General features: G+C 35.4%; 1 protein-coding gene across 6 annotated transcripts in view; it reads right to left on the reverse strand.

Annotated features, from left to right (window-relative positions):
* The window catches only part of MAP3K4 (mitogen-activated protein kinase kinase kinase 4), a 92233-nt gene that overhangs the window by 10468 nt on the left and 54339 nt on the right, over nucleotides 1-27426 (reverse strand). For 3 of the 6 annotated variants that reach the window (XR_014691538.1, XM_084514700.1, XM_084514696.1), the window contains exons 5-21: nucleotides 25603-25749; nucleotides 23288-23445; nucleotides 22774-22890; nucleotides 22254-22353; nucleotides 22062-22145; nucleotides 20081-20347; nucleotides 17963-18112; nucleotides 16908-17069; nucleotides 15781-15914; nucleotides 13901-13979; nucleotides 11407-11485; nucleotides 10572-10668; nucleotides 9557-9673; nucleotides 5813-5913; nucleotides 4258-4338; nucleotides 2601-2792; nucleotides 1825-1895 (exon numbers count right to left, since the gene is read on the reverse strand). Coding sequence is in view for 5 of the 6 variants with exons in the window: in XM_084514700.1 (XP_084370826.1) it covers nucleotides 1825-1895; nucleotides 2601-2792; nucleotides 4258-4338; nucleotides 5813-5913; nucleotides 9557-9673; nucleotides 10572-10668; nucleotides 11407-11485; nucleotides 13901-13979; nucleotides 15781-15914; nucleotides 16908-17069; nucleotides 17963-18112; nucleotides 20081-20347; nucleotides 22062-22145; nucleotides 22254-22353; nucleotides 22774-22890; nucleotides 23288-23445; nucleotides 25603-25749 (2136 nt within the window). In the remaining variant the exon portion in view is untranslated. The remainder of the gene's footprint in view (nucleotides 1-1824; nucleotides 1896-2600; nucleotides 2793-4257; nucleotides 4339-5812; nucleotides 5914-9556; nucleotides 9674-10571; nucleotides 10669-11406; nucleotides 11486-13900; nucleotides 13980-15780; nucleotides 15915-16907; nucleotides 17070-17962; nucleotides 18113-20080; nucleotides 20348-22061; nucleotides 22146-22253; nucleotides 22354-22773; nucleotides 22891-23287; nucleotides 23446-25602; nucleotides 25750-27426) is intronic. The other 3 variants (XM_084514697.1, XM_084514699.1, XM_084514698.1) reach the window with 3 other exon arrangements.

Raw genomic sequence — 27426 nt, forward strand, 5'->3', positions numbered from 1 at the left:
ACAGGTATTTCATCAAATGAGACTAAGGGATTTTCTTTGAGGGTTTTCTTTACAAACATATGATCACGGAGGTTTTGATTAAAGGAAGAGGCTTTCATTAGTTCTCCTACAACATGCTGTGATTGGTTTTTCTTGGAGGAAAAAAAAAAACAATCTTTGGAAAACTGATTTAAGGTTTCCATTCAGACAAAGATAAGCAAAACGCTCAGTTAATTATGGGGGATGTTATTTTTACTATTCTGGTAGAAAGCAGAAATTTCTTTAATTGAGTACAGGACAACTGAATATAATATGCACATATTATATTATTATATTATATTATTACTGAAATAAATGCACATATTTCACCTTTTTTTTTTGCTAAGGTGTTATGATTGTTTTGTTCTGTACAATTCCAGTATATCAGTTGTACTCAAAGAGTGATAAAATTAAACACATGGAGATTATAAAAAACAAAAAAGGTGATCAATGACATTATTTTACATACCTCCTAACACTCCAAAGTTGCACTACCGTACATTTGTAGTAAACCTTTTCCACTATCATTTGTAGAGATATTGGTGACACTGTGGTTAAGACAGCAAAGTCTTGAAGAAATCCCAGAAGATGGGGAAATGTTTTCAATATTTTCAACCAGTTTAAAAACAAATGAAAAAACCTTCTCTTAAGATACCCCTAAGGAAACCCTGAAGAGCTTTTTCTTGGAAGTTGCAGTTTGCATTTAAGCCCACGATGGGGACAAAAAAGTGTTTCTTGGTGGAATACTTACAGCAAGTTGAAAAGTACTACAGCGTATTGTGTATTTAGCCTACTAAGGAAGTATCTGTCAAACAGGGTCCATTTAACTTACATCTATTTATAAAATCCCCCTAATGAGAGTGCACACATGCTAATCTGCAAAAAGCACCTGCATCTAGAAGGCAACTTCAAATTCCAGACACGGAGAGCTACAAATAGTGGGAAAAATGTTACTTTGGCAGCAGCTAGAAAAAAAACTTTTGAATGTTGGTATTACTTAGTCAGTGAATGACTATTGTACAAGAAGTTAAGCACAATCCCAGCCTTGCTTTTCCATGCTTCTGTGAGCTCATATACATATTACGTATGTGGAGGAACTACCTCATCAAAATATAACTGCTCTAGCATCAAATGGGTGGCACAGTGACTGTTGTGAACGCTTGATGATCCTGGTAGTAAGATGTGGAAATGCAGTAAAATTAAACAGTACAAATATTTTAAAAACCAATGTGTTTTAAGGAAAAAAGGATCTCTACACCTACACAGCTTTACTCATTTCTATACAGAAAATTAGGTTTTCTGTACCGACCAGGTTAGTCAACAGTTTCGTGACTCAACCAAGCTCACTTAAACTACAGAGGCTGAAAAACATCTGATGTGGCACTTCCATCTTTTTCTCTATGAAATGAGGAAAAAGAGAATTAAATGTGAGATGAAATACTGTAAAGTAAGACAATTTGTGTACCGTTTTTCTAATCAGAAAACTCCAGAATAGTTTAAGATCTCTTCACAGGCGTTCACACATACTAAGCAAGTACCCATTCAACATCCTTGTGAGATTACCCAGTATCCATTTTACATACTTCTACATTGAAACTTTTAAACTGAAAGAAAAAGCTTAAACAATTTGAGGAAGAACAAGTGATAATTAGCAGTTGTGGCTACATGAAGAAACAATTTGTCTTCCCATCCTTTTTGAGCTAGCTAACAACTATGTTCAGAAAACCTTAATGCCCAACAACTCATCTGTATGTGGTTTGGAAAAAAAGCAAGGGCAGCAATGATTCTCATATAGTAAGCACTCACTTCTTTCATAGCCATCAGCTCTCCAGTGTCAACACTGATACAGGTATAGACCTTCCCATATTGGCCTTCACCTGCAGAGTTAAAATAAGAAAAAATAATTACCCTACATTCAGTAAGTGACATATACGTCAACCATAGTAAGTAGACACACCACTGAAAGCTCCCCTTGACAACTTTATTTGTGTGTATTTTCATTTAATAACGTCAAGTACCTTTTAACCTGTAACACCTAATAAAACATTTACAGCCCTGAATTTAGTGTCATGTTTTCACTCTAGCAAACTTAACAGGTTAACCTGAAAGAAAAATCCTCATGAGTATGAGGATGAGTATGAGCAATATGAGGATTTTCCCACAAATCCTGAAGCAGAGAGGAAATAACAGTTGTACGTGGGAAGCAACAACATCATTGGTGAGTAAAACAAATCCCAAAGTTTGTGCTCGTTTCCATTCACATTTGTGGTTCTTTCAAGAGCAGAACTCGAACCTTTTATAGGGTTGAACATGCAGAGGCATTGCAGGATCATACACAAGCAATCATCCTAACCAAATCCTTTTACTCCTTTGTTTCTTACTATTTGACCAGTGAAAACTTCACTGAAGTTCTACATGAAGGACATCCTAGCTGCCATTGTATTTTGTATTTCAACATCCTGATTTCAGTAAAGCTGGTATTACCTATACAAGGATGCAAGATTTCAAAATACACTCTTAGATTTCCTTCAAAAAATAATCTTGGTATTTTAGCCTTACAAATGAATGTGTAACAAACTTACCGATTTTGTTTCCTCTCTGCCACTTGAAAGTCACTTTTCTCAAACCTACATGCATGACATTATCATACGATTTTGGCGTGTCACAAACTTGGCCAATGATGTTCTTCCTCCTCATCTCCCTGTATCTCCTTTCTTCAAACAACTGAACAGACTTTTGAACAGCTTCAATTGGTGCTTGCTTTGAAACAGTATCTAAAAGAAGAGCAATGAACAATTTCCTTGATTGAGAAATACTGTTTGTATATTTTATTTCGTTACCTTTTGATATCACATCAAGTGACTCGACTGAGACGACAACTATTTTGTGAGTCAAATTTAAGACACAGCAAAAGAATAAAACATTTTAGCAATCACATATGAAACTAAAGAAAACTAAAGGAAAATGAGAATCCTGGTAATTTTCTACTCATCTCTTAATTGATCCAAGATAGTAAAAAGTATGAAAAACATCGATTTTTTTTTTCATATTTGACCTGTAATTAACCACAGATAGATAGTGGAAATATGTCAGAGCCATTAGGAGTTGCCAAGGGCAGTTAAGTTTTTACTCTCTTTATAAGAAATTTCTCTTATTTCAAAGATTCCAGGTATTTACATAACTCCAGCTTTAAAATGTAATCATGGAACTGAATCCTTGTCAGTGAGGCTAGAAGAAATTGTAAAGAAGAAAAATTACACATCTGTCACTCTTGAGAGACAGTAGTTTAACCTTCTTCTAATGGCCGTCAAAAGATGGAGAAAGTGAAATACCCCCAAATGATACATTCTACTGCCTATAATTAATATCACTTCATCTATACTAAATCTGACTCCCAGCAGTTTTTAGTCCTTGTCTTATTCACAGTGGATAGTATTCCACTTATTCCAGTTCCCTTTGCAGCAGACTTCTACAAATTTTCTGTTTGTCCCTACTTCATCTTTTCCTTCCTGATTAAACAAACTCAATTTCTTCAGTATTTATGCTCCAAACAAACAATAATTCTTCTAGATTTCAGAAGTTTTTCCTGTGTTCTCATCATTGTGAGGAACATCATTGAGTGAGTGAGTTCACATCCTGAGTCACATCACCGATAGATCAACTTTTTATGTGAAAGACAACTTTTTTATAATGTTTCATGAAGTTCTAGCTTGCCATAAGATACACACATAAGTTGTGTATATATCTGCACATACAATACAATATAGGAGTCTCAGAAGTAATCAAGTTACTTTAAGTTTCATGAAAATAAGCAGCAGGACAGATGTGAGAGGCCCATAAGAGCCTTGAATTTGGGAAACGGAGTAGGATCACCCAAAACAAGAAAACCCCATATTGAGGAGAAATCTTAGGAAGTGCTTCCTACAGTCACACAATCAGAATAGGAAACTTCTGCAAGTCCTATACCAATAACTGCACACATTTTGCAATGGTAGGACAACACTACTCACATCTTTAGGTGACTTGAACAGAAAAAAAAATTATGAAGTTTAATTACTCCCACATCAGATGGTGCACATTGCAATTTTGCTAGCAGTATCTCCTATCTGCAAGCAGTTTTTTTTCCCCCTTTCTAAAAATAAAGCTGTGAAAACCTTTTCCAATCAGCATTAAGATACAGTCTTTTAATACAGCGCTAGTTTAAGAAATGTCAAATTATAGTGGCTCCTAGAAGCCTACCTTTGGTCTGGTTGATTAAAGTTCTGAGCTCCCAACTCCGCCGGGATGAGCCAATAGTATCTCCTTTTGGATATGATGGTTCTGTAGAAATAATACTTTTAGCATAAAAGTTGCTTTATCTCATATTAAAGATTATGCAATTATATTCAGCAGAAGCTGAGATCTTACATACCAGGACACCCTACAAGTATGTAATGCAACCACAGCAATATACGGTCTTGAATTTATAAATGATTTCTCCTTAGAAAACAGATTATGAATGCTATTCTAAAATAGGATTTAATTTATATGCCAAGAGATATCTCCTTCCACACCTGTGGAAGCACTTCAAGTCAGGACACTCAGAATCAAATGCAGGATACAGGTCAGTAGGAAAGCAAACTTCTAAGTTGCCTGAGAAAAAGACCTGTATTGTTCCAATCTAAGCCAGTTTCTTGTTCATACGTATACATTAAAAAAGGACTAAGTATGTGACAAACAATATTTTCAACATCTTAAAACTAAACAAAATGAAGCAAAACACACTTCCTAGTGTACGTTTCTAAGACATATGTTTGTAGAAACCTGCTTCATTTTGCAGAATGACTACAGTATCACTCTGTTTTGTTTGCGATTCCATACTTCATTCTAATTTGCAAAGAACACAGTGTGTTAGAAGAGGAGGGTCATGGGGATCTTACCATATGTAAAAATAACTGAAGGGAGGCTGTAAAATACATGGAGCCAGGCTCTTTTCAGTGGAGCCCAGTGACAAGATAAGAGGCAATGGGCACAACCTGGAACACAGGAGGTCCCCTCTGAACAACAGGAAGCATTTCTGTACTGGGCAGGTGGCACAGGTTTTCCAAAGAGGTTTTGGGGTCTGATCAAAAGCCACATGGACATGTCCCTGGGTAACCTGCTCTAGGTGGCCCTGCTTTTGCGGGGGGGTTGGACCAGATGACCTCCAGAGGTTCCTGCCAACCTCAGCCAGTCTGTGATTCTGTAATCAAGGTATGTGACTTTCCAAGATAAAAGTTTCAAGGTATTTATTGTAATAAATACCACACGTACAAGGATTGAGTAAACCTGAAGGAGGAGACTTGGTCGGGACAAAGTCACCCACCATGACCTTTCTTCCTGGATTCAAATAGCAGCAAGCATCTGTAACATGAATACTGCAGTGGTAGTGAAAGAATTGGACAGGAACCTTTTCACTGTCCTGATGGGTCCAATTAATACCTCAATAACAACAATTAGAAATTTACTATCTAATGGGATATATGAATCAGCAACCATGGAACTTGTTTAGCTTTGAATAGTGTAACTTAGTAAGACACCAGGAAATTCCTTCAGTTACAATTCAGAAACAACATGGAAGGCAAGAGAGTAGTGGGTATGTCTGAAAACAGAAGAACTTGCTATGAACAAAGTAAGTCTGAAAGTTAGAAGTCTAATATGTTTAAATGGAAGAGGTGAAAAAAAATGGAAAGGGTAAGAACTGGTAACATACAAATATGTTAATGACAAAAATCATCAGCATATCCAGATCACAATCTAACATTGTGACAATCACCTTCTCGCTCTTCAGTGGGACTGGAGTGACGACTAAGGGATCTGAACTGCAACTCAGCTGCTATTGAAGCCAGTCGATCATTTTCAGGGACACTGGAACCCCTGTTAAATAGAGCCATTGTACCAATTAAATTAGCATTGCACTAAATTATTACCAATGACAATTTAACTGCAGTTTGCAAAACTATGAAGCCTAGGACATGAACCATGAAAAGAACATGAAAGAAAAACGGATGCTGAGAGGCAAACTGAAAACCCCTCATAAGCAATTTTTTTCCCCAAATGAAGACTTCTTACATAATTTTAGCTGTGTCACCCTATATATGAAAAAATAAGCTTTTAAAGCATTAACAACTTGAAACTGCTGTTGTCCATCCCAACAGAATCCATACTACTGATCTGTAACACACAGATAAGCTAGCTGCTGCAGGACACGGCTGGTGCACGGGTTGGATACAAAATCCGAAGTGATTCAGCTTGGTGATAACTTGAGGCACACAATCAGATGAAGGGCGCTAACTGAATTCATATGCTTCTAGTGAATAACGGGTACGAAGTCACAGCCCATAGTCACTATGTCAAAAATACTAGGAAGAGCCACAGCTCAGCAGACAGGAAGAAGTACAGCGTTAAGTGATAGCAGCTTGATTGCTTGTGCTCCTAGTAGTAGCCCAGGCCCTACCTTCTCCTGAAAGCAGAGTACAATTAGATGACTCAGAATAAGACCCAGATGAACGTGCATGCTGAACAGAAAGGCAAACAGTAGTGAGAGAAATGAGTCTTAAAGCTTAAAGTCTTCAGGCACCTTTTTCCAGCTACCAAGACACTGTTCAAGCCAACCAGGTTTTACAGCTATAAATCCTTCACAAATGTCTTTCTGCACTAAGTGCCTTTTGGCTCCCTTTCATTTCTTAAAGCATGGTGGGGAAAAGCCATGACTAACACCTCCTAATGTTTTAGATGTATGAGTTAAACGTTACTGGAAAATGGGGAACATCACTAAACCCTTCACTGGCATTTAAAAACTATAAAAAGATGACAGATACTTGGGATCACAAACAGTGCACACAGAACACTTCCCTACACCTAAAGATGTTTTCGTGATTGTTTAAAGAAAAATAAATAAATAAATAAATAAATCATAATAAAACCTTGAAAACAGTTCTGTTTTTTTTTTTTTTTTTTTCTAAGCCCAGGACATCCCATTCCCATGTGAATATTCTCCATATGATGACTGCTTTTCACTCCCTGCAACTGTCAGCTAGACTTTTTATGTTTGAGAAGGAACTGAACTAGTGAAAAATTTTGGTGTTCCTCAGGAAAAGCAGAGTTTTTAATCAGCAAGAAGGCTGAAGTTATACTAAGGAGATACAGAACAAAAATTCTAGATGCACAAAGAGCTCAAAAGCACCTAGTGAAAACAAATGCCTTTAGAATGAGTTAGTAACGGAACAGAAAAGCCTAAGTATTGTATCTTTGAACCTAGTTGCCTAAAATCCATTTCGATCCCATCTTAGCCACCCAAATCTTTTTTTATTGCCTGTGTCCATAAAGATTGTCTGCATGCTATTTGGCAAAGAAATCGAGTAAAAGAGAAGGAGACTTGCTAAATTTCTGCTCTGACCCTGGATAAATATAAAACAATGAATAATAACCTCAGCTAGATAAAAAATGAAATATTTATATAGGTAGCTAGTATGAACATAGCATAAATTTATAACCATCAGAAAGCTCAATGTAAATAACTAAATATTGCTGCTTTGGATTTTATTTTCCAGTTTTATTAAACTTTTATTTTTTCAGAAAAAACTTCGATAGAACTATGGTGGCATTTGTGCACCATGCACTGCCTAGTGTAACTGATTTACCAAGTTCCTACATTCAAACTTTTATAGATATTTAATGCTTATAACCATTTCCTAAATGTCTAATGAGTTTCTGGACCCCACACCTCTTACATTCAGAGCCAAATAACACTTTCTTGACCCAACAAATTCCACTTTTCCTTTGGAGCACAAATAAATGAAATCTGTAATTAGGACTGCAATGTGTTAAAGTTTGCTACTTTCTTTTGACTATATTAACAGAAGAAACTTGCTACAGACATATTACATTCACCATCCTCTTATAAAAAATAAAAAAAAAGGAATCCAACCAAACCATAACAACTATGTAATGTAGGTGGTTAAGCAACAGTACTTAAAAATCCAGGCAATGTGTGGAAAAAAAAAGTCATTGAATATTTTCCTAATAGCCATCGAACAAAGAGAAAACTAAGAGGTCTAAGAAAAATACACGTCTGATAAGTAGGCCTAGGCCTGTTAAACTAAAACCCTGCATTCACATCAACTTTCCTATTACAATCCATGAAAGTACTGTGTATTGAACTGCAATTAATAATTAGAATTCTCATTTCTTTTCTTCAGAGTGACTATTTTCTAGAACTGGAAGAAGCTGTCAAAATGCTAACCTTTACACTTAAGCAAAATTTGCATAGGATGTACAAAACAGAAACCATTAAAAGACTATACCTCTGTATTCAGGTGTGTCAAATTATAAGCCTAACAGTTGCATTTGGTATAAAATCACCACAAAGACTATGAATATAAAAGAAATTGCCTCCTTTCTCTCCTTTAAAATTAACTTCAAGGAAGGAAACACTTTGGCTCTAAGTGCTGTACATACTCAAAAATCCCCTGCACTTGTTGTGTAAAGTAAAAACATAATCAAATAAACAAGTTCTGCATTTGGTTTTTCAAAATCATAAAAACATTAATCATTACCCTGTCAGCATATAAAGCTGCCAGAATCTCCCAATGAAAGTTCTCTAGAATTTAACTTTCTTGAAAAGGGCTTTTCAAGTATACAGCGCTGCAGATTACTGTCTACTTTTATCTTTTTTAACAAGAGGCTTAAAATGGAAGCATGAAGTATAGAAACACATAGTTTGAATGACAAACATTCAGGACGTATTTTCAATAAAAAAGGCCTGGACTCACAAGCTGTACCTCTAGCATCTACTGTAGGATGGAAGTTGCATCTTACCATAAAAAAAAAAGAAAAAAAAAAGAGAAGACTTGCATGAAGGATATTATATACAAAGATGAAATTCACTTTCCTCTCGAACACCTTAACATGTGCTTCTGCTGTCCATCTGGCAAGGGCAGCACTTGAAAATGTTATTTGTCAAATGGAATTTACTCCTGAAATCTTATTTATCTAATCCTGTGTGTTTCCACCATATGCTTCAAAATATTTATGGGAGACAATAACAATACCAAAACCGTTATCTAACAGCCAACCAACCAACGACAAAACCCACAAAAAAATCCCACCCCACATCTTAGGCTTATCTGTATATGAGTCAACTCGGTGCCAAGTGTTAGTTATCAAAACTAATTATTTAGTCAGGTTATACCGAGGAACTGACTGTCTTATGTTAGTTTCATGGACATTTTTATTGAGCTATTGAGATATATTTATATCTTACCTACTCACTCAAAACATCAGAACCACATGCTTAATCTACCATGTTGTTTGTACATTTTAATTCTGAGAGTGGTCTAACCATCTATTTCTAAGATGTAAGATTTTGCTCAAGTCAAACATGAATGAAGGAGCCAGTGGAATACATGATGGGAAGGAAAAGCATGGTGCAAATGATCTACTGGAATGCAAGTAGGTGGAAACATTTGTATGGATGATGTAAGGAGAATGAGACTGCTACGTCACGGAGTGAGGCTACCTGGTATCATTTGCAATGCTGACAGATTTGGGTTGAGCTGAGTCGCTACCGACGGGAGCGGGGCGACTGACAGTAACGCTGCAATGGTTCCGTGCATCACAAGGGACACTCCGTGTGCTGTGGCAAGAAGAAAAACCTCAGGAAACAGTTCAAAAAATAATAATGAATGGAGATGAAAGTTCTGTTTAAAAATAAAATTTCGAAGATTGCACACTGAGGTGCAATTTTAAAAGTCTTTCAGATACATAAAGACTTCTCTGAGAAATAATTTTATGTCTCAGAAGCTTCAGGAACTGTCAATATTTATAAGAATAATCATCCTTAAAATAAAAACCTCCATATCTTTAGATTACTGCCAATTTCTGCCAACAGCTAAGCAACTTTCAAAAAAAAAATTGAATTCCAGTGTATATTCTGACTGTATTGCTCTTCTTGAAAAATAAGACCCTCTGTGTAAAAAGATGTACGGCAAGGTATGTTTTGAAATTTTATAACTATTTTTAATTATTTGCATTAATTACTGTGTCAACTCATCCAAAGGGAAACAAAAACATCCCTTGCCTTTTAATTTCATCACAGCATATTTATTGTTAGTGATGCAGAAATGCCACCATATTCTGGAATGCTGTTATTTTTAAGTCTTACCTAAATCTAGACTACAGAAACCACTGTCCCAGCCATGTGCACAAAGATTCAAAGTGAAGAAGGAAAAAATAAGGCTTGCTAATGAGCAGTTTTCACTAAATTAAAACTTGTTACACTTTAGCATAGTTTTCACTAAAGACAGAGGGCATACAAGTAACTTAAAAGCTGGGAATTATGCACCAATAAAAACTGTAAAATAAAGGAGAAGAGGGTGAGGGAGAGAAATATTGTCTTTAAAAGCACATTTATAAAATTCAGATGTTCTTTTTTTCTAGCTTTTTTGCTGCCAAGAGGAAAAAAAAAAAAAAAGGTGTTCCACTCACTAAGAGTAAGCATAGCCAGGAAGCAGTTTAAAAATCTGGACTAATACCTGAAGCCTTCAGGAGTGGGGATGATAAGATGAGGGTTTGGTGGATCACTATGGCACCGAGGTACTTTTACAGGACGTGGGCTGTTTCGATGAATAGCTACAAGCATTAAAAAAAAGGCAAGACTTTTACTCAGATCTCAGAAAAAAACTCAGCTAAGGGCATTTCAAGACACAAAACTAAAACAAACTGCTATTTCACACAATTAAGTGTAAACCTGAACAAATTTTATTATCCTTTAAGAAATACCTCTAATTATTTAAATATTAAATAAAGCTATTATATGTAAATATTAATCATGTTATTGTATCATGTAACTCTCATCTATAAAATAATTAAGATTCTAAAGAAAATAAAAAACCAGCAATTAGAAGATGTATACTTACTTCGCTAAAACTACATCTTTGTTATTACAACTTCACAGCTTAAGGATGATTTATTATCTTATTGCAAAATAAATATTAAAAAGCAAACAGCAGTATTATGTTCCTTTTGCATCAGTTAGGTTTCTCAGACAGCAATAGAGATCAAAAAGATTTGGGTAAAAAAAACATATGACAGTTGTACCCATACTAATGTCGCACCCATGACAGTATGCAATGAAGTGGTAAAAAAGGGATTCAAGAACAAAATGCCCCAAGAGCATCTGTATAGCTTTTCAATTTCTTTAGTAAAACTAACATCTATTTAAACTTTACTCAGGCAATCATGGTTTCCCATTAACAATCATGAAAACCTTAAAAATATTTGTTATGCTTTTTAAAACGAACTTACAATCCAAATTATACAAAAATAGCAGCAAAACTTCAGAGCCAATGCCAGTAACTACTGCCTTACCAAGGTACAAACCTGTAACTGGACTGTGAGGTTTTCCAATAACATGCCCAATGCACTCATTCATCAGAGCTTGCAAGCTCTAGAAAAGACAAACAGAAAAGGTTGTGATATTTTACATTACAAGAGAGTTCATAATTATATGGTGAAGCTCACAGTAATAAAATAACACTGGTTAAATATGTAGTATTGCAAAAAATGCACACTGTGTCTCCCAATCTACCAATTTAAGTTTTTTAATCCATGCTAGGGTTTTGACAACTTTTTTTTTTTTTTTTAAGCTAGAAAGTCTTATTTTTGCCATGCCTGTTGACCTTGTAAAAATTAAGTAACCATGAGAAGTGAACAATGACATGTCATTAAAAAAAATCATAATATAAAGCCAGTGGAATTTAAAATTATCCATTGTTAATAAAATTAAAAATCAAACTTGCTGGGAAAAAAAAAAAAAAGTTGCAACAACCTCTGCTGCCCTCCTCCCTCCTTTTCCCTAACTGCGATTCCCAAGAAGAAACAGACAAAAAACATGGGTGAGAGTATGACAGCCTGAACCACAGGATGAAAATCTGTAAGCATAATATGAAGCACTGCATAGTAAAACTTTCCGGAAAAGATGCTTAATAGATCACTGAACTTGGGCTCAGGCAATCTGGGATTAATTATGAGGTGTACTATCTACTGTGCTTGTAATCTCAGACAAGTTATTAAATCTTGTTCTGGTTCAATTTACTTGTCAGCACACCAGGGATAAAATATGTCTTCACAATAATGAAATACAATTATGTTGTTATGTACGGCTGCTATGAAAACCACTTATATATACCAGTCATTCAGACTAGTCAAAATTTCTGCCAGAAAAAAATCAAAAACTTAATGAAGACGTAGAACTAGAAGCTAGACCAACTGAAAAATAATGATTAAATTGGGAAAAACAAAACAAAAAAGGTGTTTAAACTGTGATTGGCATATCTTATCAACCTAGACTGAGCTCAAATCTATCTCAGCTTTGAATGTAGAGCTTTAAATACAGACTGTCATTTATTTAAATAATACCTGATGTCATTTAAAAAAGAGATTAGGACTGACATAGGCATTTCTAGGTGAAATGCTGTGGCTTGGTGTTATACTGGAGTCAGATTATATTACCAGAGGAGCTTTAAGTGATGCTCTCCAAAACTGAAATCCTCTTTAAGAAAGCAAAAGTTCAGAAACGCAGTTAAGATTTTTATTTCCTCCTTTTCTCTCTCACTTGTTCAAAGTCTAACTTTAATCTATCTCAGGTAACGTTAGCTCTGAATTGTCTTCTTTGTGCATGTGAAAATTCTGTCATAAAAACATACTATTTGAGGAAGCGTTAAGATATTTTAGATAGTTATCAGTCAACAAACTAACTCGTGTGATCGACTGTTAACACTCCTTTATGGTCACAAGAAAGGATCAATTCCATTTATGGACAAAATTAACAGTTAATGTCAAAGGCCATATCAAATTTTTTGAGCTTCTGTCCTCTGAAGATTCACCATAAATACTGAAGAGACATCTAGCAAGACAGCATCACTAAAATTTACACATACCACTCTTCAAAATACCAGGTATTTTAGAAGCTGTCAAATCAGATAAGTAAAGCTATGGGGCTACTTCCTGAAACTACAGTGTTAGTGTCTTAAAAACACAAGCTTAACCCTGTCATTTAAGAAGACAACCCTTTCACAGCAACTTAAACACAGAATAAAAATGTAACTTACTTGACAGCTTTTGACAAAAAAATATGTAGAAAGAAACAAAACTATTGAGTTTCTGTATTAACCAAGACTAATCTGATAGAAATTTCATAACATGTCTTGAAATTAATAAAAATTAGAGGCACTGGCACATGTATTCTGCTATTTGTGGCAAATGTATTCTCACTTCTCTGTAGTAGAAGATCTGATCTCTATATCAAGATCAGAGAAATAAATTTTCAGGATTTTATTTCCACAGGAAAAAGGGTAAGGCAGAGCACAGAAAAAGACAGCTGTATTCTACTCTTCTTTTATAGTAAAAATAAAAGAGAGATGCTTTAAAGTCTGTTTCATGTTGGTACAATTTGAAAATATGCTTTTTGTATTTATTTATTTTTTTGGATTCATACCATAAGTGAACTTTGGATACTAACAGACTCAGGAGCTCATATTCAGAAATTTATTATGACAACAGCAGATTTTAACTATGCAGTAATGCTGCTAGCAAGTTTCCCACAAGAAATTGGGAATTGCCTCCCAAGACAGTACAAGCAAACTGTCAGCAATTTGAAAACACTAGCATTAGTGGTCATAAGCATACTCTATTCATATTTTTTATAAATTGAATAAATCTCATCGTCAGCTGTATGCAACAGCAATTGGTTCAGAACACCATCTGTAGTCAGACACCGCTTTATAAAAGACAACCCTGACAACAGATATTGATAGCTTCACATATATTTAGGAATAAACAACGAGAATAAGTTATTCCATACCAAGAAGTCATCTTCTGGGAGAGCTGAAATAAATGCCGGTTCAATGGCTTGAAGAAAATCAAAACCTTGAGTTGCCCACCTATCTCAAAGAAAGGAAAAAAAAAAAAAAAAGAAAGAAAATTAGGTACTCTTTGACTAAAGCCACAGTTAGAATTTCAACATCAAAGAATATTGAATGACAGTTACTTATTTTTCCTCTTGCAGGTTTAAAAAAAATCTTTGTAAGAAAATGGATTAATATATAAAAGGTAATGTATTTAACTTGCTGACTTATATGCAGATAAAACATGATTTTAGCAAGGACACTGTCAAATAAAGCAAGTAGACCATGCTTTATTTCTCAGCCCCTGAATATTGATGTATGTACTATCTTCAGGAACAGTATCATCAATTCACTCAAAGCCAAACCACAATGTTCCCTGCCTAAATTCTCATTTGTGAAACAAGATGAAAAGAGTACTGATGATTTCATAAGCATCTGATCAGCAAGAACTGGGCATCTGTGTTTTCAGAGCCTAGACTGGTAAAACAGAACAAATCAGTAACTTGGCTAGAATGAGATGTGTCTTTAGCCACCTCCCCTTATCCACCAACACTGTTTCCTTCTAGACCTACTAAAATTAGCAGCTGCAATCTACAAAATGCAAGTAAATCATCACACCAGTCTAACTAGTGTAGCCACACATGCTTCAGACTACCCACTCTTTCCTCCTCTTCTTTCCGCAAGCAAAACAAATAACCTCCAAGAAAGATTGATCAGGACTACTCTTTAAGGGGGAAAAAAAAAAACACATCAATGTCGTGTTGTAATCTGCTAACACAGGTCAATATAAGGCGTCTATTTTATAATACAATGGAATTCTATAAAAGTTCTGACATACCAGCTGCAAAATACTGCAAAACCACCAAAATAAATCAAGCTATGGTACCATTTTTCTTGGGCAATTGTCCCAATCTCTCTGTTTCCATCCTCAAAATAATGTAAACACTCTTTTTTTTCCCTCCCCATTAGCGTCCAGCAATAGAGTTTCCCATTAGTATCCTAGCACTGACTGTAAGCACAATTTGAGAGACCACTGGGCCCAACAACTGTCTCAACAGACTGAGGAAACACACATTCTGATATTTATAATGTAGTTCTAGTTACAAAACTAACTACAGTTTCATGCCATTCAAAGCAGAAAATACTGCTTTTCAACTTCTTCATTTCCTGAAGTGAGGTTACATATAAATTAAAAAAGAGGCTTTGAAATAAACCTGGGAAAAGGAGTTATTTGCAAGCGTGAGTACTTCAGACTGCAACAATAACCATCCATAAATACAAAGGCTGAATTCTATTATTTACACGCAATCATAAATCCGGAGAATTTTCACCAGAGTGGAAACTTCTTCCTCATCTGTGTGCCATATTTTCAGAAGAGACTAACAGAAAGGACACGTACAGGAGGCTAAGGTTTCTATATGGACATGATTTCTGCAACCAGCACAACACTCCTTTCTCTCTGCAATACTCAGAGAATGACTGTTGCATATTCATCAATTTTTATTGACTCCTGGTCACATACTACTTTTGTCCTGAGCTAATGACCCCCTTATCTAGTCTCTGAATTGTTTGAGTCCAATGACCTCCACTTTTTCTTCCCATCTTTTGTCAGCTAACATGAGGCAAGATGTTCAGCAGAAAACTGCAAAGCAGCTGCGGGGTTCATTTGGCTTTATGAATTTACAGTTCAAATCACTTTCAAAACTCAAGAGACAGAAGCAGCAATAGTTCCTAAGAACTACTTCTAAACAAATAAGCACTGTTCACAGCAGGAGAAGTCCTGTACAGCATTTAGAAGTAACACAAACAACTATGGCATTATCAAGTTTGCTGTTACCTGGGTCGAGTGCCTCGGCCGCTCTCACATTTTGTTAGCACATAATTCATCCATTTTCTGGCAAAGCTGATGTACTTGTCTCCAATTTTCTGCCTGAATTCTCCAGACATTAGACGAACAACTTCTTTATGGTACTGTATGAAATTAAAGATTACTTTTCACATAGTAATGGCAAGATTAAAAGTATCACCATACCCACTGGAATATTTTCAGGCTAAAAAAACTGCAGTATGATAACAATCACATCCTCTTCTTAAACAAAGTAATTTTATGCAAACAGTAGCATATGTATAGAAAGAAATGCAAAAGTATGACACAAAATGTGTTACAGTGAGAAGTAGCACTTGAGCCATATTGTAATTGTTGTGCGCATATGGGCATATGCTTATGTTAAACAGGTTACACAGCATTTAAGAAACATCCCACATGAATATTTTGTTCCATACTCAGAGATTGAACTCATAGTAGTGTTTATTTTTCGTTATATTTCAAGTAAGCTAGGGGAAAAGGGATTTGTATGTGTTCATTAAAAAAACAGCTGTTTTTAAGAAGACTATCTCTGTTAGTATGTTAGTGTACTATACCACAAACAAACAAAATCTTACAAAGGTCACAGGAGTCAAATGATGAAACATACTAAATGCAGCTGAATATGACATTTTCTCATCAGCACTGTAGGGAAGACACTCAAAACCTATATTCCCTGCACCAAAGAACCACCATAAACTTTGAAAGAAAGGCTCTAATTTAAGTTTTATACTACTCTAGATTGAAAAACAGCAAGATGAGTTACACAGTGACATTCAATACCTAATGATATACCTAATTTCATCTAAAATGTAGACAGGTAGCAGAGCCTGCAAGGCTACACTTGAATTTAGCAAGTTATTAAAGCTTTTTTTTACAGTTTCAGACGGCTAATTGGAGTCTGAACGTAATAGATCTCTTCCTTTACAATCTTTTTCACACAACATTTCTCTCACAACTCGTATTTTTAAAACGTTCTGCTAGAATTCTTCCTATTTCCACAGAGTTAATTACCTTATTTGCACCACTGCAAAGACAGAAACTTCAACTGGTTCCTTTACAAATTCACAAAACAAATAATTAACTTTTTGTTTCCTTACCTCAAATCCAAAATTATAACCCTGAATCATGGCTTCCCGGTAGTACTGCTGCAAAGTGGCAGATTCGGATTCATCAACTTCGGCATCGAACTCAGATGTGAACATATGATCAACTCTGTCAATGGCACTGCTTATCTTATTGCATAGCTGCAATGCATCATTCTGAACAACAAAAAGGGATGGGGGGACATCAATTTATTATTTATATTCTATATCTGAATAGGATTGAGGCAAACATTAATCTGATAATTACATTATATTAAATGTAAACACATTTTAATGTCATCACAATTCCTTCAGTCCCAGAAAAAACAAATACTTCCCAGCACTTGCACTAAGGAAGTCTTATCATTAATGGAAGCACTGCAATTCAGTTTGTTTGTGAGATGAATTTTAAAAACAAAGAAAGCAAATAAAAAAAAAAAAAAGAAGAAGAAAGAAATGAGAAAATGTGTTTTTCTATCTGTAACGTGACCGAGCCTTTGGCAGCATTTTCACCCTGCTACGTGGGCAGAGCCTCTATTAAACTTAGGAGAAAATGCAGGGCCCTAATATTGCAACTTCGACAGATTAACTTTTTTTCTTTTCTGGATCCTTCAAACAAACAAACAATCAATTTAATAAAAAAAGACAGACAGAGACCTGTTCACTTGCACATCACATGCAGTCATCCTCTCCAAATATGGAAAAAAGTTATTCCTTACAGATCATGTATTTTGAATTTATTTCTTACCACATCAATCACTTTCTTTCAATTCAATAATCCTACCATATGAAGATGTATTTCTTCTGTTGCTATTAACATTTCTATCACATTACAGACTTGTTTCCCACTTAACTAGCATAAAAAATATTATACCAACATTCCTCAAAAATACAATCCTAAATCCTTTCCAATAACAATGAAAATTGTACTGATAATAAATTCCAATGAGGTTGCAGAAATTACAGTTGCATTCTGTTATCAGCATTGCAATCTAGTCTCTGTACATTTCTATTCATCAGTGACTGAAATAAAATCAATTTTTACTGAGAAAATCTGGAAAACTGCTTACCTTTAGCTGTTGCAGAGCTTTGGCAATGACTGGTTGGCTGGATGTCTGTTCCTGGTGCAGTGATACGAGCCCTTCAATAGACTGTTGGAAAGCTTTTCGCTGACTCACAAGGTGGGCAGACTGAATGACTACGAGGAGGAGGTTGTCAACCTAGTAATACAAGATACCACTAGTTATTACATACACAACTTTCTCCATAAAAACGTGTCCCGTATTGGCAAATTCCAATTTGTTATTTTGGTAACTCTAATGTATTAATGGCCTCTCTCTTTGCTATTCATGTAAACCTTAATTCACACAGAAAAGCTTGATGCTGGCAACAGAACTTGATAAATACTCATCTTACTAAGCAGTGAGATCTATAAAGGCAAATGCCACAGCAAGTTTTCAAGGGGAACATACTACTATTGATTTCTGGAAAGGTGATTACATTTTTGAAATTTTGGAAACACCGTATTATAAATTATCTTCAAAATAGTTATGCACAGCCAGTATCTAAGAAAAATAATTACACTTTCTCCAAGCAGGTGGAGGTAATAATCATCATAAATAAAGCGGGTTTATCCAACTAAGGTTTTGTTTTCAGAACAAAAAGCTATTATGGAAAATTGAAAACCATAGATTTACCACATGGTCTTTGCTAAAATGTTGAAAATTATTAAAATGTAAATGTAAGAGCATGTTTTGAAAACCAGAGCTGTGATATTGCAGAAGTTTGTAAAAGTACCCAGAATAACAGATGGTGCTTCTTTTGCTGTGGCAGTATGGTTTGTACCCTACGCTGACAATTTCAAATTACAGAAAAGGCAGCTGAAACATGTTACTCACAAAATAAGGCCCATTTCATCCTGATTTTTAGTGTCTCCCCACCAAACAATATTTTCATACTCAGAATTTATTAAATGTTGATGGGATACTTCTATTTTATGAATGTTTTTTAAATAACAAATTGCATTTTCTCTAGTTTGCAATCAGAGCATGCTACTTAAAATACAGAACATAACCTTTCTGAAGAAATTTTTACCTCCTAACTTTGCAGTATAGAATTTAAAAAAAATAATAATAATCAATGTTATATATACACACACATAACACATCCACAATATATTATCTGCATTTATATGTGTCAGATGGGATACCATTTGCAAACCACATTCCATCTTATGCTGGTTTTGTTTTCTGCATGAAATGCTAACTTTAATAGAAGTACAATGAAATTCTAAAACTTAATCAGAAGCTTTTTTGTGGTGGTGAGTATTGTTGTGGTTGTTTGTTTTTCTTTTTGTTTTTTTGTTTTCTAACTTGTTCAGTCTGGACAACAGACAAACAAGAAACAACATGTTTGCATGTAACAATCAGTGGTGTATGTATATACAGCAGTGATTTTTTCAACTGCCTATAGTTGAAGGAGCCCTCAGAACATCAGAGGCCAGGCACAGTGATATGGAAAGTCACTCTGTTGGTGGACAGTAGAGCCCATTTATGGTAGGGATCTAAGGAACTGCGTGACATACCAAAAGGAAAATTCACTTGGCTTAACATAAGGGCATGAGAACAGGATGGGCAGGGAGTTGCAGCTGGCTCAGATACTTGAGCACAACAGAACTACTGGCAGGAACTCCTGTTGGCTTGCGATGAAGGAAAGTATGACTGAAATATTCCTTCCTGAAGAACTGCTGAACATCCAGAAGCTCCACAGAAACTTTACTTTAAATGCCACTATTTATCCAAGATTGAAAGTAATCTATTTCATGCCTCACTGTGTGGAAGGCACACAACAGCCATACATTGTTGAAGATTGGTGAGTTCTTAAAAAATGAAGTGATTAAGTCTAACCCATCTTTGTGATACTGAACTAGATACATTAAATAGTTCTTTATTATAAAAATCCACCCCTGAAACATTGCAGAGATTAACCCTGTGAAGAAATGTTAAATCCAATGAATTTACTACTTGGACTAACACAGCTAAGAATCATTCCTATGCTTTAATTTAATTTATTACCTACAAAAGGAAACATGCCTCACTTAAATTACTGTGGTAATCTGAAAGGAGAAGCATTCACAGTGTGGAAAAATCACATAAGCAGGGGAAAAAAAAAAAAGAGAGAAAAACCACCTGTATGCTTCGCAGTGTATCAACAGTTTCCACTTGTGGCACTACTTTGACTGGCTGGCCCTCCCATGCACTCCAGCTGTCATCTAACTCATGGTCTTTGTCACTGTACTTGGTCATTAGTAAATAGGCCTCATATGCAACCTCATCAGAATCCTTTGAGCAATCCTTTCCAGCAGCTGCATTTAGGAGCTGCAAAATCACAGATTTTTCCCCTGCAATATTGTTTGGGACGAATACTTGTAAATTTTCAAGTCCAGGGATTTGTACCTGTAGAAGAAAATAAAATGATACTGAGAGCTAATTTCACTTTCTCCTGAGATACATAAAATATCTATGTGTTATCTCAGTTAAACAACAAGAAGAGTTTTCATCTTAAGTAGCTGTACAATATACATATTTAAACAACATTTTTAACCAAGTCAGGGATCAGAATTAGACTGTGAAAACAGCAAAATAGTTGATATGTGATCTCTGACCCTGTGATCTGTCATTAGGTAACTGACTTAGAGTGAAGTTTATTTCCCTCTTTTCAGAGTTGGATGCCATCAAGTTAAAACAGAACAATGCGTCAACATTTCTACCAATAGGGAGACATATTTAATAATTAAGACCAGTGTTATCCATAGGTCAAAATAAAAACTGTAAAGTCATTAATAAAATCTAAAATTGTTTCCAAAACTAACAAGCATTTGATTGAAAAGCTTGTTAAAAAAAATCAACTCCATACATGTTAGAAGGCCAATATATGAAATGCTGATCATCAAAGTGATGATCTCAAAAATTCTTTTTGAGACATGAAAAAAAGGGGAGAGGTAACACATAAAAACAGATCAACCTTACAAGAGATTATTTAACCCATTTGCTCACACAGTTTTTTCAAACTCAAGATTCAACTTTTTCTGCAAAAATGTACATATGAAGTATGATACTGCCTTTAACAAAATCCATTATCATTTATGAAAGCAGAAAAGAGTGCTAGGTAAAAGTATTTTTTAAAAGTAAACATAAACTGGAAATTTCCCTGACTATTCTCCCCCTCTTAATTTACAGACTAGGGTCCTGCTAAGCCAGACTTTTTTAAAAAAACAGTTTATGTTGGAAGGGACCTCTGGAGGTCACCTGGTCCAAAACACTTTTATCCATGTATTTAACTGCCCTTGATGTGCATCTCTCCCACGAGCTTGTCTATCTTCCATCAAAGCAATATCCACTTTTAGCTATCACTTATCCAACAGAAATTTTACCGTGCAAAAGTTAGTAGATTAGTACCCAGTTGAGAATTACATATTTTAAATGTATGTAAGGACAAAAAAGTACAACAGATCCAAATAAATTTAACCCATTGAAGCAGTTGATTTATTTAAATTCAAACTATAAGGACCAGTTGACCTGTCTTTATTATTGTTTAGACCAGTCTTTATTATAGTATAGACCAGTTTCAATAAAGCGTGAAACTGTATGTGTATGAATTTATGGTGCTGTAAATATCAGGCAGCAATGCACAACAGATTTAACTTAACTTTGCTATGCAACAGTTTTCTAGCAACAGTTACTTGCATTCAGAGGCATTTGGATAATGCCTTCAATAATGTGCTTTAGCTTCTGGTTAGCCCTGAAGTGGATAGGCAGTTGGACTCAACAATCTTTGAAGGTCCCTTCCAACTGAACTATTCTATTCCGTTCATCTGGGACACAGCACAGACACTGCATTTCTCACATTCTTAGCACTCTCATGCAAGCTATCTAGAGCAGAGCTCCATTATAATACTGTTGCTTTATAAAAACTACAGACTAACATTCTTACACACACGATCACATACAAAGAAAGTAATTCTACTGACACAATTCAGTACGAAATGCATGACATTCAAAATGTTGAGATATAGATGCCACATGAAAAAGTTGAAAGTATGTATATAAATATCCTTTGATTTTTGCTTAGCATCCCCACTCGAATTTCATGGCTCTCAACTGAATTTACCTTCACATACTCTTTTGTTTTCAGAGCGTTGAGTAGATCTCGGACAGGGGCTGACAATGCAAACTCTGCTGCTATTTCAAGGTCCTAAAAGCAACAACAAAACGAAAGAATATCCTTTAAACTGCATTTATTTTAAGCATATAAATAAAAGTGAATATCAGGAAGGTACATGAAACCCTGACATTTACGTACCTTCCTCAGCATTTTAGCAAATCCAAGAGCTTTGGAGGCCCTCTCTCTAGCCTCATGAAACAGTTCTTTGAGTGCTCGGCTGGTCTCTATAACAGACCTCCTGCAATATTGATAGAAACGATGTGACGATGTATTAATAATTCATGTTACATTTACATAACTATTAGAAGATAAGAAGTTTTTATACATATATCAATAGAAAGAGCATAGGAAAAATAAGCAGCTAGCTGAAATCAATTGAGCTTTTGCAGGCACATTTTTGATATGGATATTAAAATAGAATTTAAAGGACATTAGATAAACAATTTCTGATACCCTGAATTAAAAGAAGGTTATTAGGTTTCAAGTGCACAAAATAATGATTCGTTATTACTACATACAGAAATATCAGCAAAAAAGTCCACGAAGTCTTGCGTTTACTAAATTTTCATTCTAAGATTTAAAATGCAGTAAGTACCTGTCAGGGGTAAAGAAACACGAGTAAGTGTGCTTATTATTATTAAGCCAAAGGGCTTAATACCTTATTTCATCTGATGCAGTACTGTCATCGGCACTGGCCCAAAATTCATCACAACTGTCTTGTAGTCCAGAATCTAAAAATATTCCTGTAGATTTCAGCAGCATTCCTGCAATATCACTGTAGCAACAGAAATGGTGGAACTTCAGTCTTATTCAGGTAGCACAGCACCTTAAATTTCTTCCTACTCTGTCCAAGGCAAGAGAGCCGTGTTGCCAAGTCCGCCTGCAGAAACAAGCAGCATCTTGGGGGCCCCTCAGTTAAGCTACGTGCACAGGGCTAGCAGGAACAGGCACTTTCCACAGAAGTAGTCATTCCGGTCATAGACAGAGTAAGAGCAATCTGCACGTATTGGATCCTACAGTTACAGTCATTGTAATATTCCAATAGTTCTCAGAAAGACTATCAACTGCTCACTAGGGCCTCAAGAAGCCCAGTCTGGGAACCCTGAACAATTACTGACGTCAAGAAATATCTGGTATAAATCAGCATCATAAGCAGAGTAATTAAAACCTACCAGAATAGTTTTCCAGCTTGAGCTTCTCCTCCTCTTATATAAGGAGTTATTTCTTTGGTGAAATTCCATTCTTCCTCTAGGAGATTTTTTAAACTATGAGACGCTTGAGGTAACTGCTGTAGCATTTGGATCCAGCTTCGCATATAATCAAAGTAAACCTGCATACGGAAAGGGACAATTTAGACAGAAATTGTTACTCAACATGTAACTAAGAACGACAACTCCTCAAATCAAGGAGCAATCTTAATATCATACAATTAGTAGAGAACATCTCTAGATTTTTGGTTTGCTGTGACTGAAAATGGGCTACATGTTTCCACATAGAGGGTGCAATTTATGACTCAGGAAATAAAAGATGCTACTGAAATATTTAGTAACATGTACTCTCCACAATACTTTTCTGAAATACCTTGCTTGCTGTGCTGCAATTCACCATCATATTGGTGAATACACACTGTGGCTAGAGTTATTTAAAGCAGAACTGCTGTAAAACATTTTCTAAATCTTTTATTAACTGAAAAACTCCTAAAAATTTTATTTGAACGTACCCTCCTGGGTATGGATAAGTGCAGTGAACAGGCCTATAAGATTCTACATTATACCTTGTATCCATTTATATCAAGTCTTACCTCTCGCCTTTATTTCATTATTATTTTAAACCAACATAAAAATCCCATTAAATACAATTCTTCTTCAAACATATGCCCTCAGGCATAGCAATGAATACGAAAAAAAAAATAAATAATAACATTAGCAGCTATTTAATCGTATATTTTAGTTGGATAATCCATAATATCAACAAATGTTCCTCATTAGAAGCTGATAAAACTTCCTATTTATTTCAGTTATTTTCAGATCACAGTGTTATAATGCCAAGATAAGGAAAACCTTAAAACTTTACTCTGGGTTAGGTAGGGACTGTGTTTTTCTCAGTCTGTAGCTCCATTCCTGATTTTATTTAATTCTTCTTTCACTCCTAGCCCAGCTTCGTCTTCCTTAGATACTGTGCCTGCCTATACCAGAAGCACACAAAGAAATACAAAGACTAAGTTCTGTGTGCCCCCCTCCTAGACCTCATTAACCCAATCTTAGCCTTCTGATCTCCTTCAAGTTTTCCCTATCCCTGTGTTCAGTTCAGATCTTTGCAGCCCTCTTTGCCCAGTTGTCCCAGTCTTCTGAAAATCTTGACCACTGGCAACCCTTTGATCTCCACTGGGGCTGCCACTACAATAAACTGCAACTCTGAGTAGGCACAAACTGGTTCTTAGAGGTCTGATAAAATCATTCTAACTTACACAGTCCTGCCACCATCCCTTTCAGAACTTACGAAAAGTGAGATCCTTATACAATTATAACTGACATCAAAGTTCAAGCTCTTGCCTCACAGCACAAAAACACTACAGCTGCCTCACAAAATAGGTGAGGAACTTCAAAACAGACAAGGTGAATCATTTTCCTTTTACCTTGCCAGGTCATTTCTGCTGGAAGCTTCTACAAATTTCAGATGGAGATAAAGGCAGACATGCTGCATAAGAACCTTTAGGTAAAGTAGTGTATTTTTACCATTATAGGCAACAAAACCCACATAACAGGAAAATCTATGCATCCTCAACAAAGATGGTACCAAAAGCTCTGCCTATAAAACACTAATAATAAAGTACTGAGGTAAATCTTGTTCTTTGGTTTTGTTTTCCACAGAACAGTGAGGACTAAACTCAGACAACTCATAAAAAAATAAAAATCAGTCACAAACAAGGGAACAATAAATTAAATTTACTTGGGAGGAAGCTTTCATTTGTTATTATTCAGAGGCCAAGCATTTATCTAGAAAATACTTCTTTGTGTTTAGCTTATTGCAATAATGAATACTCATTAAAAATAAGGCACTTTTCATGGATGAATGCAATACCAAAGTATTAAAACACAATGTTATTCAAACATCGCTTTTTTATTCGCTACTAAATTGCATTTTTTTATTCACTACAAAAAGGTTATTAAGCACTTAAATATTTAATATGCAATTTACAGGTCTATCTGTGAAGCATTTTATTGTAAAAACGTGCTGTTTACAGATCTACTGTTCCACAGGCCTGTAAACAAAAAATTAGTATTGTCTTTGTAATGGTAACTTGTTTAAAATGACAATGGCTATTATATTCCAAGTCCATTAAAAGAGTAACAGTATGTTAATGTAGCACAACAGCAACAAAAAAATAGCAAGCCTTACATCCACCAGGAACAATAGGTTTCTACAAGCACTATTGTGACCAACACACTTACAGAACTAAAAATGCCTTCTCTTTTTTGAAGCTTACCATTAACATTTTATGCAGGTCCTCTTCGAAAGCATCAATGTTGCAATCAATCGTTTGCAAGTCATCTAACACCTCACGTAACATAAACTGGTAATATTGCTTCATTAGCAGGCCACCCTTCAGAACCTCTTTACACTCTCTCACTAGCTGCAAGAGAAAAATCCGGAAACTGCCATCAGTCAGGACACTACTCTTAAATTGTCCCTGGGATGTGAAAGTTTAATCTGTCAGACACTTTTGTCTTAGTTTATCACTAAGTAATTTCTAAAAGATTTTAGAAATCAATACAGTCACTCTGTACATCTCCAGGAGAGATCTGTATTAGTTTTCCAGGATTACCTAATTGCACATACCAGTGGCACAGAGATGGGGGCAGACATTTCAGATTTTGTTCAACAAATGGGGCCACAACAGGCAACTTGTTGGACATTTTAACAGTTCAGAAGTGGGGCAAGTGGCCTCACAACCACAAAATCCAACTTAAAACAGAAGCAAGTCAGGAATAACACACAGTGTGTATTTGACAGACACTTCAAGGCTTATGAGAAATATTTTACTACAGGAATTTCATTTTCAATCCATTGGTCCGGTGTCCACAACTCTAAAACCTGTATCTGAAAAACATTTGGCATTTCTTTTGCTGTTTCGCTGGAAAAGGCTAAAATCAGGCAACAGATCTTTTCATCAATAGAAGTGTTTGCTGTTGGCCAAACAGCTGTCAACCCTACCTGAAAGCTTACAGCTTTTTCAAGCAACAGGCACAACCACAAACAGAGGAAGACACAACACAACAGATTTCAAACCCACACTAACAAATGCCTTTTTCAGAAGCCCTCCCAGTGCTAAGTGTGTATTCTTCTGAAATAATCATCAGTCTGACACCCCCTGGCATATTCTCAGCACTGACTTCAGTAAATCAAGAGTCTGAGATCAAGAGAGGGAAGAGAGAGTTTCATTTGGGTGGTCAGGGGGAATGGAGTTAGTTGTTGGTTGGTTAACCTGATTTTTAAACTTTTGTAATGGCTGTCCTGGCAAAAGAAAATATCAGTATCTCAATGTATGAAAAAGCAAAACATCATGACAGCATTATTGATATGCCTAGAGTTCTTTGGGATCTTTTATAGGCCAAAATAAATTACACTGCATCCCCAGCAGGCAGGGGAAGCAAAGGTTGTTACTCTAAACTCTTTAACTCTAGACTCTTTAAGCTCTGGTCTAAGATTTGTCAATAGTTAATGGGAAAAAAAGGAGGAAAATAATTTATTGTAATGTGGAAATCTAAAAATTAGACATTTATATCCCTAGTGTGTCATATACATAAAAATAAAAATGTATTCTTCGCTCTCCACTCAATCACATACAATGTACACAATGCTCATTTACTGTTTAATTTTGCGCTTGGATCTACTAAGGAAAACATAATTTTTTTCAAAGAATTTAAAATTGGTATCTAACTACTCATTATTCATAGAGACAGGACTTAGTAGTATTATCTGTCCACAACACTTTAGTATTGTATACTTTACAGATACTGGCAAAGTCTTCTAAACCCTGCAAAGAGTGTAATTTGTCTATTCAGAAATAAAATATTGTTAAAACATCACGAAAAAGAGTTTTTTTGTTTAAATAACATTGTCATACACTAAGGTGTAGTGTTATTGAACAAGAGAATATGGGATTTACAAGCAAACAAACAAAACCCTATAAAGCTACTTTTAAGTGTCAACTTTTGGAACAGAAACTCACAAGACAACTCACAAGTCAAAAATATGATCTGTAAGGAGCACACTACAGAATGTGCACCTCACTTAAGCTGAAAATATT

The sequence above is a fragment of the Aythya ferina genome (assembly GCF_964211825.1).
Source record: "Aythya ferina genome assembly, chromosome: 3".
In the NCBI taxonomy this organism is placed as follows: Eukaryota; Metazoa; Chordata; class Aves; order Anseriformes; family Anatidae; genus Aythya; species Aythya ferina.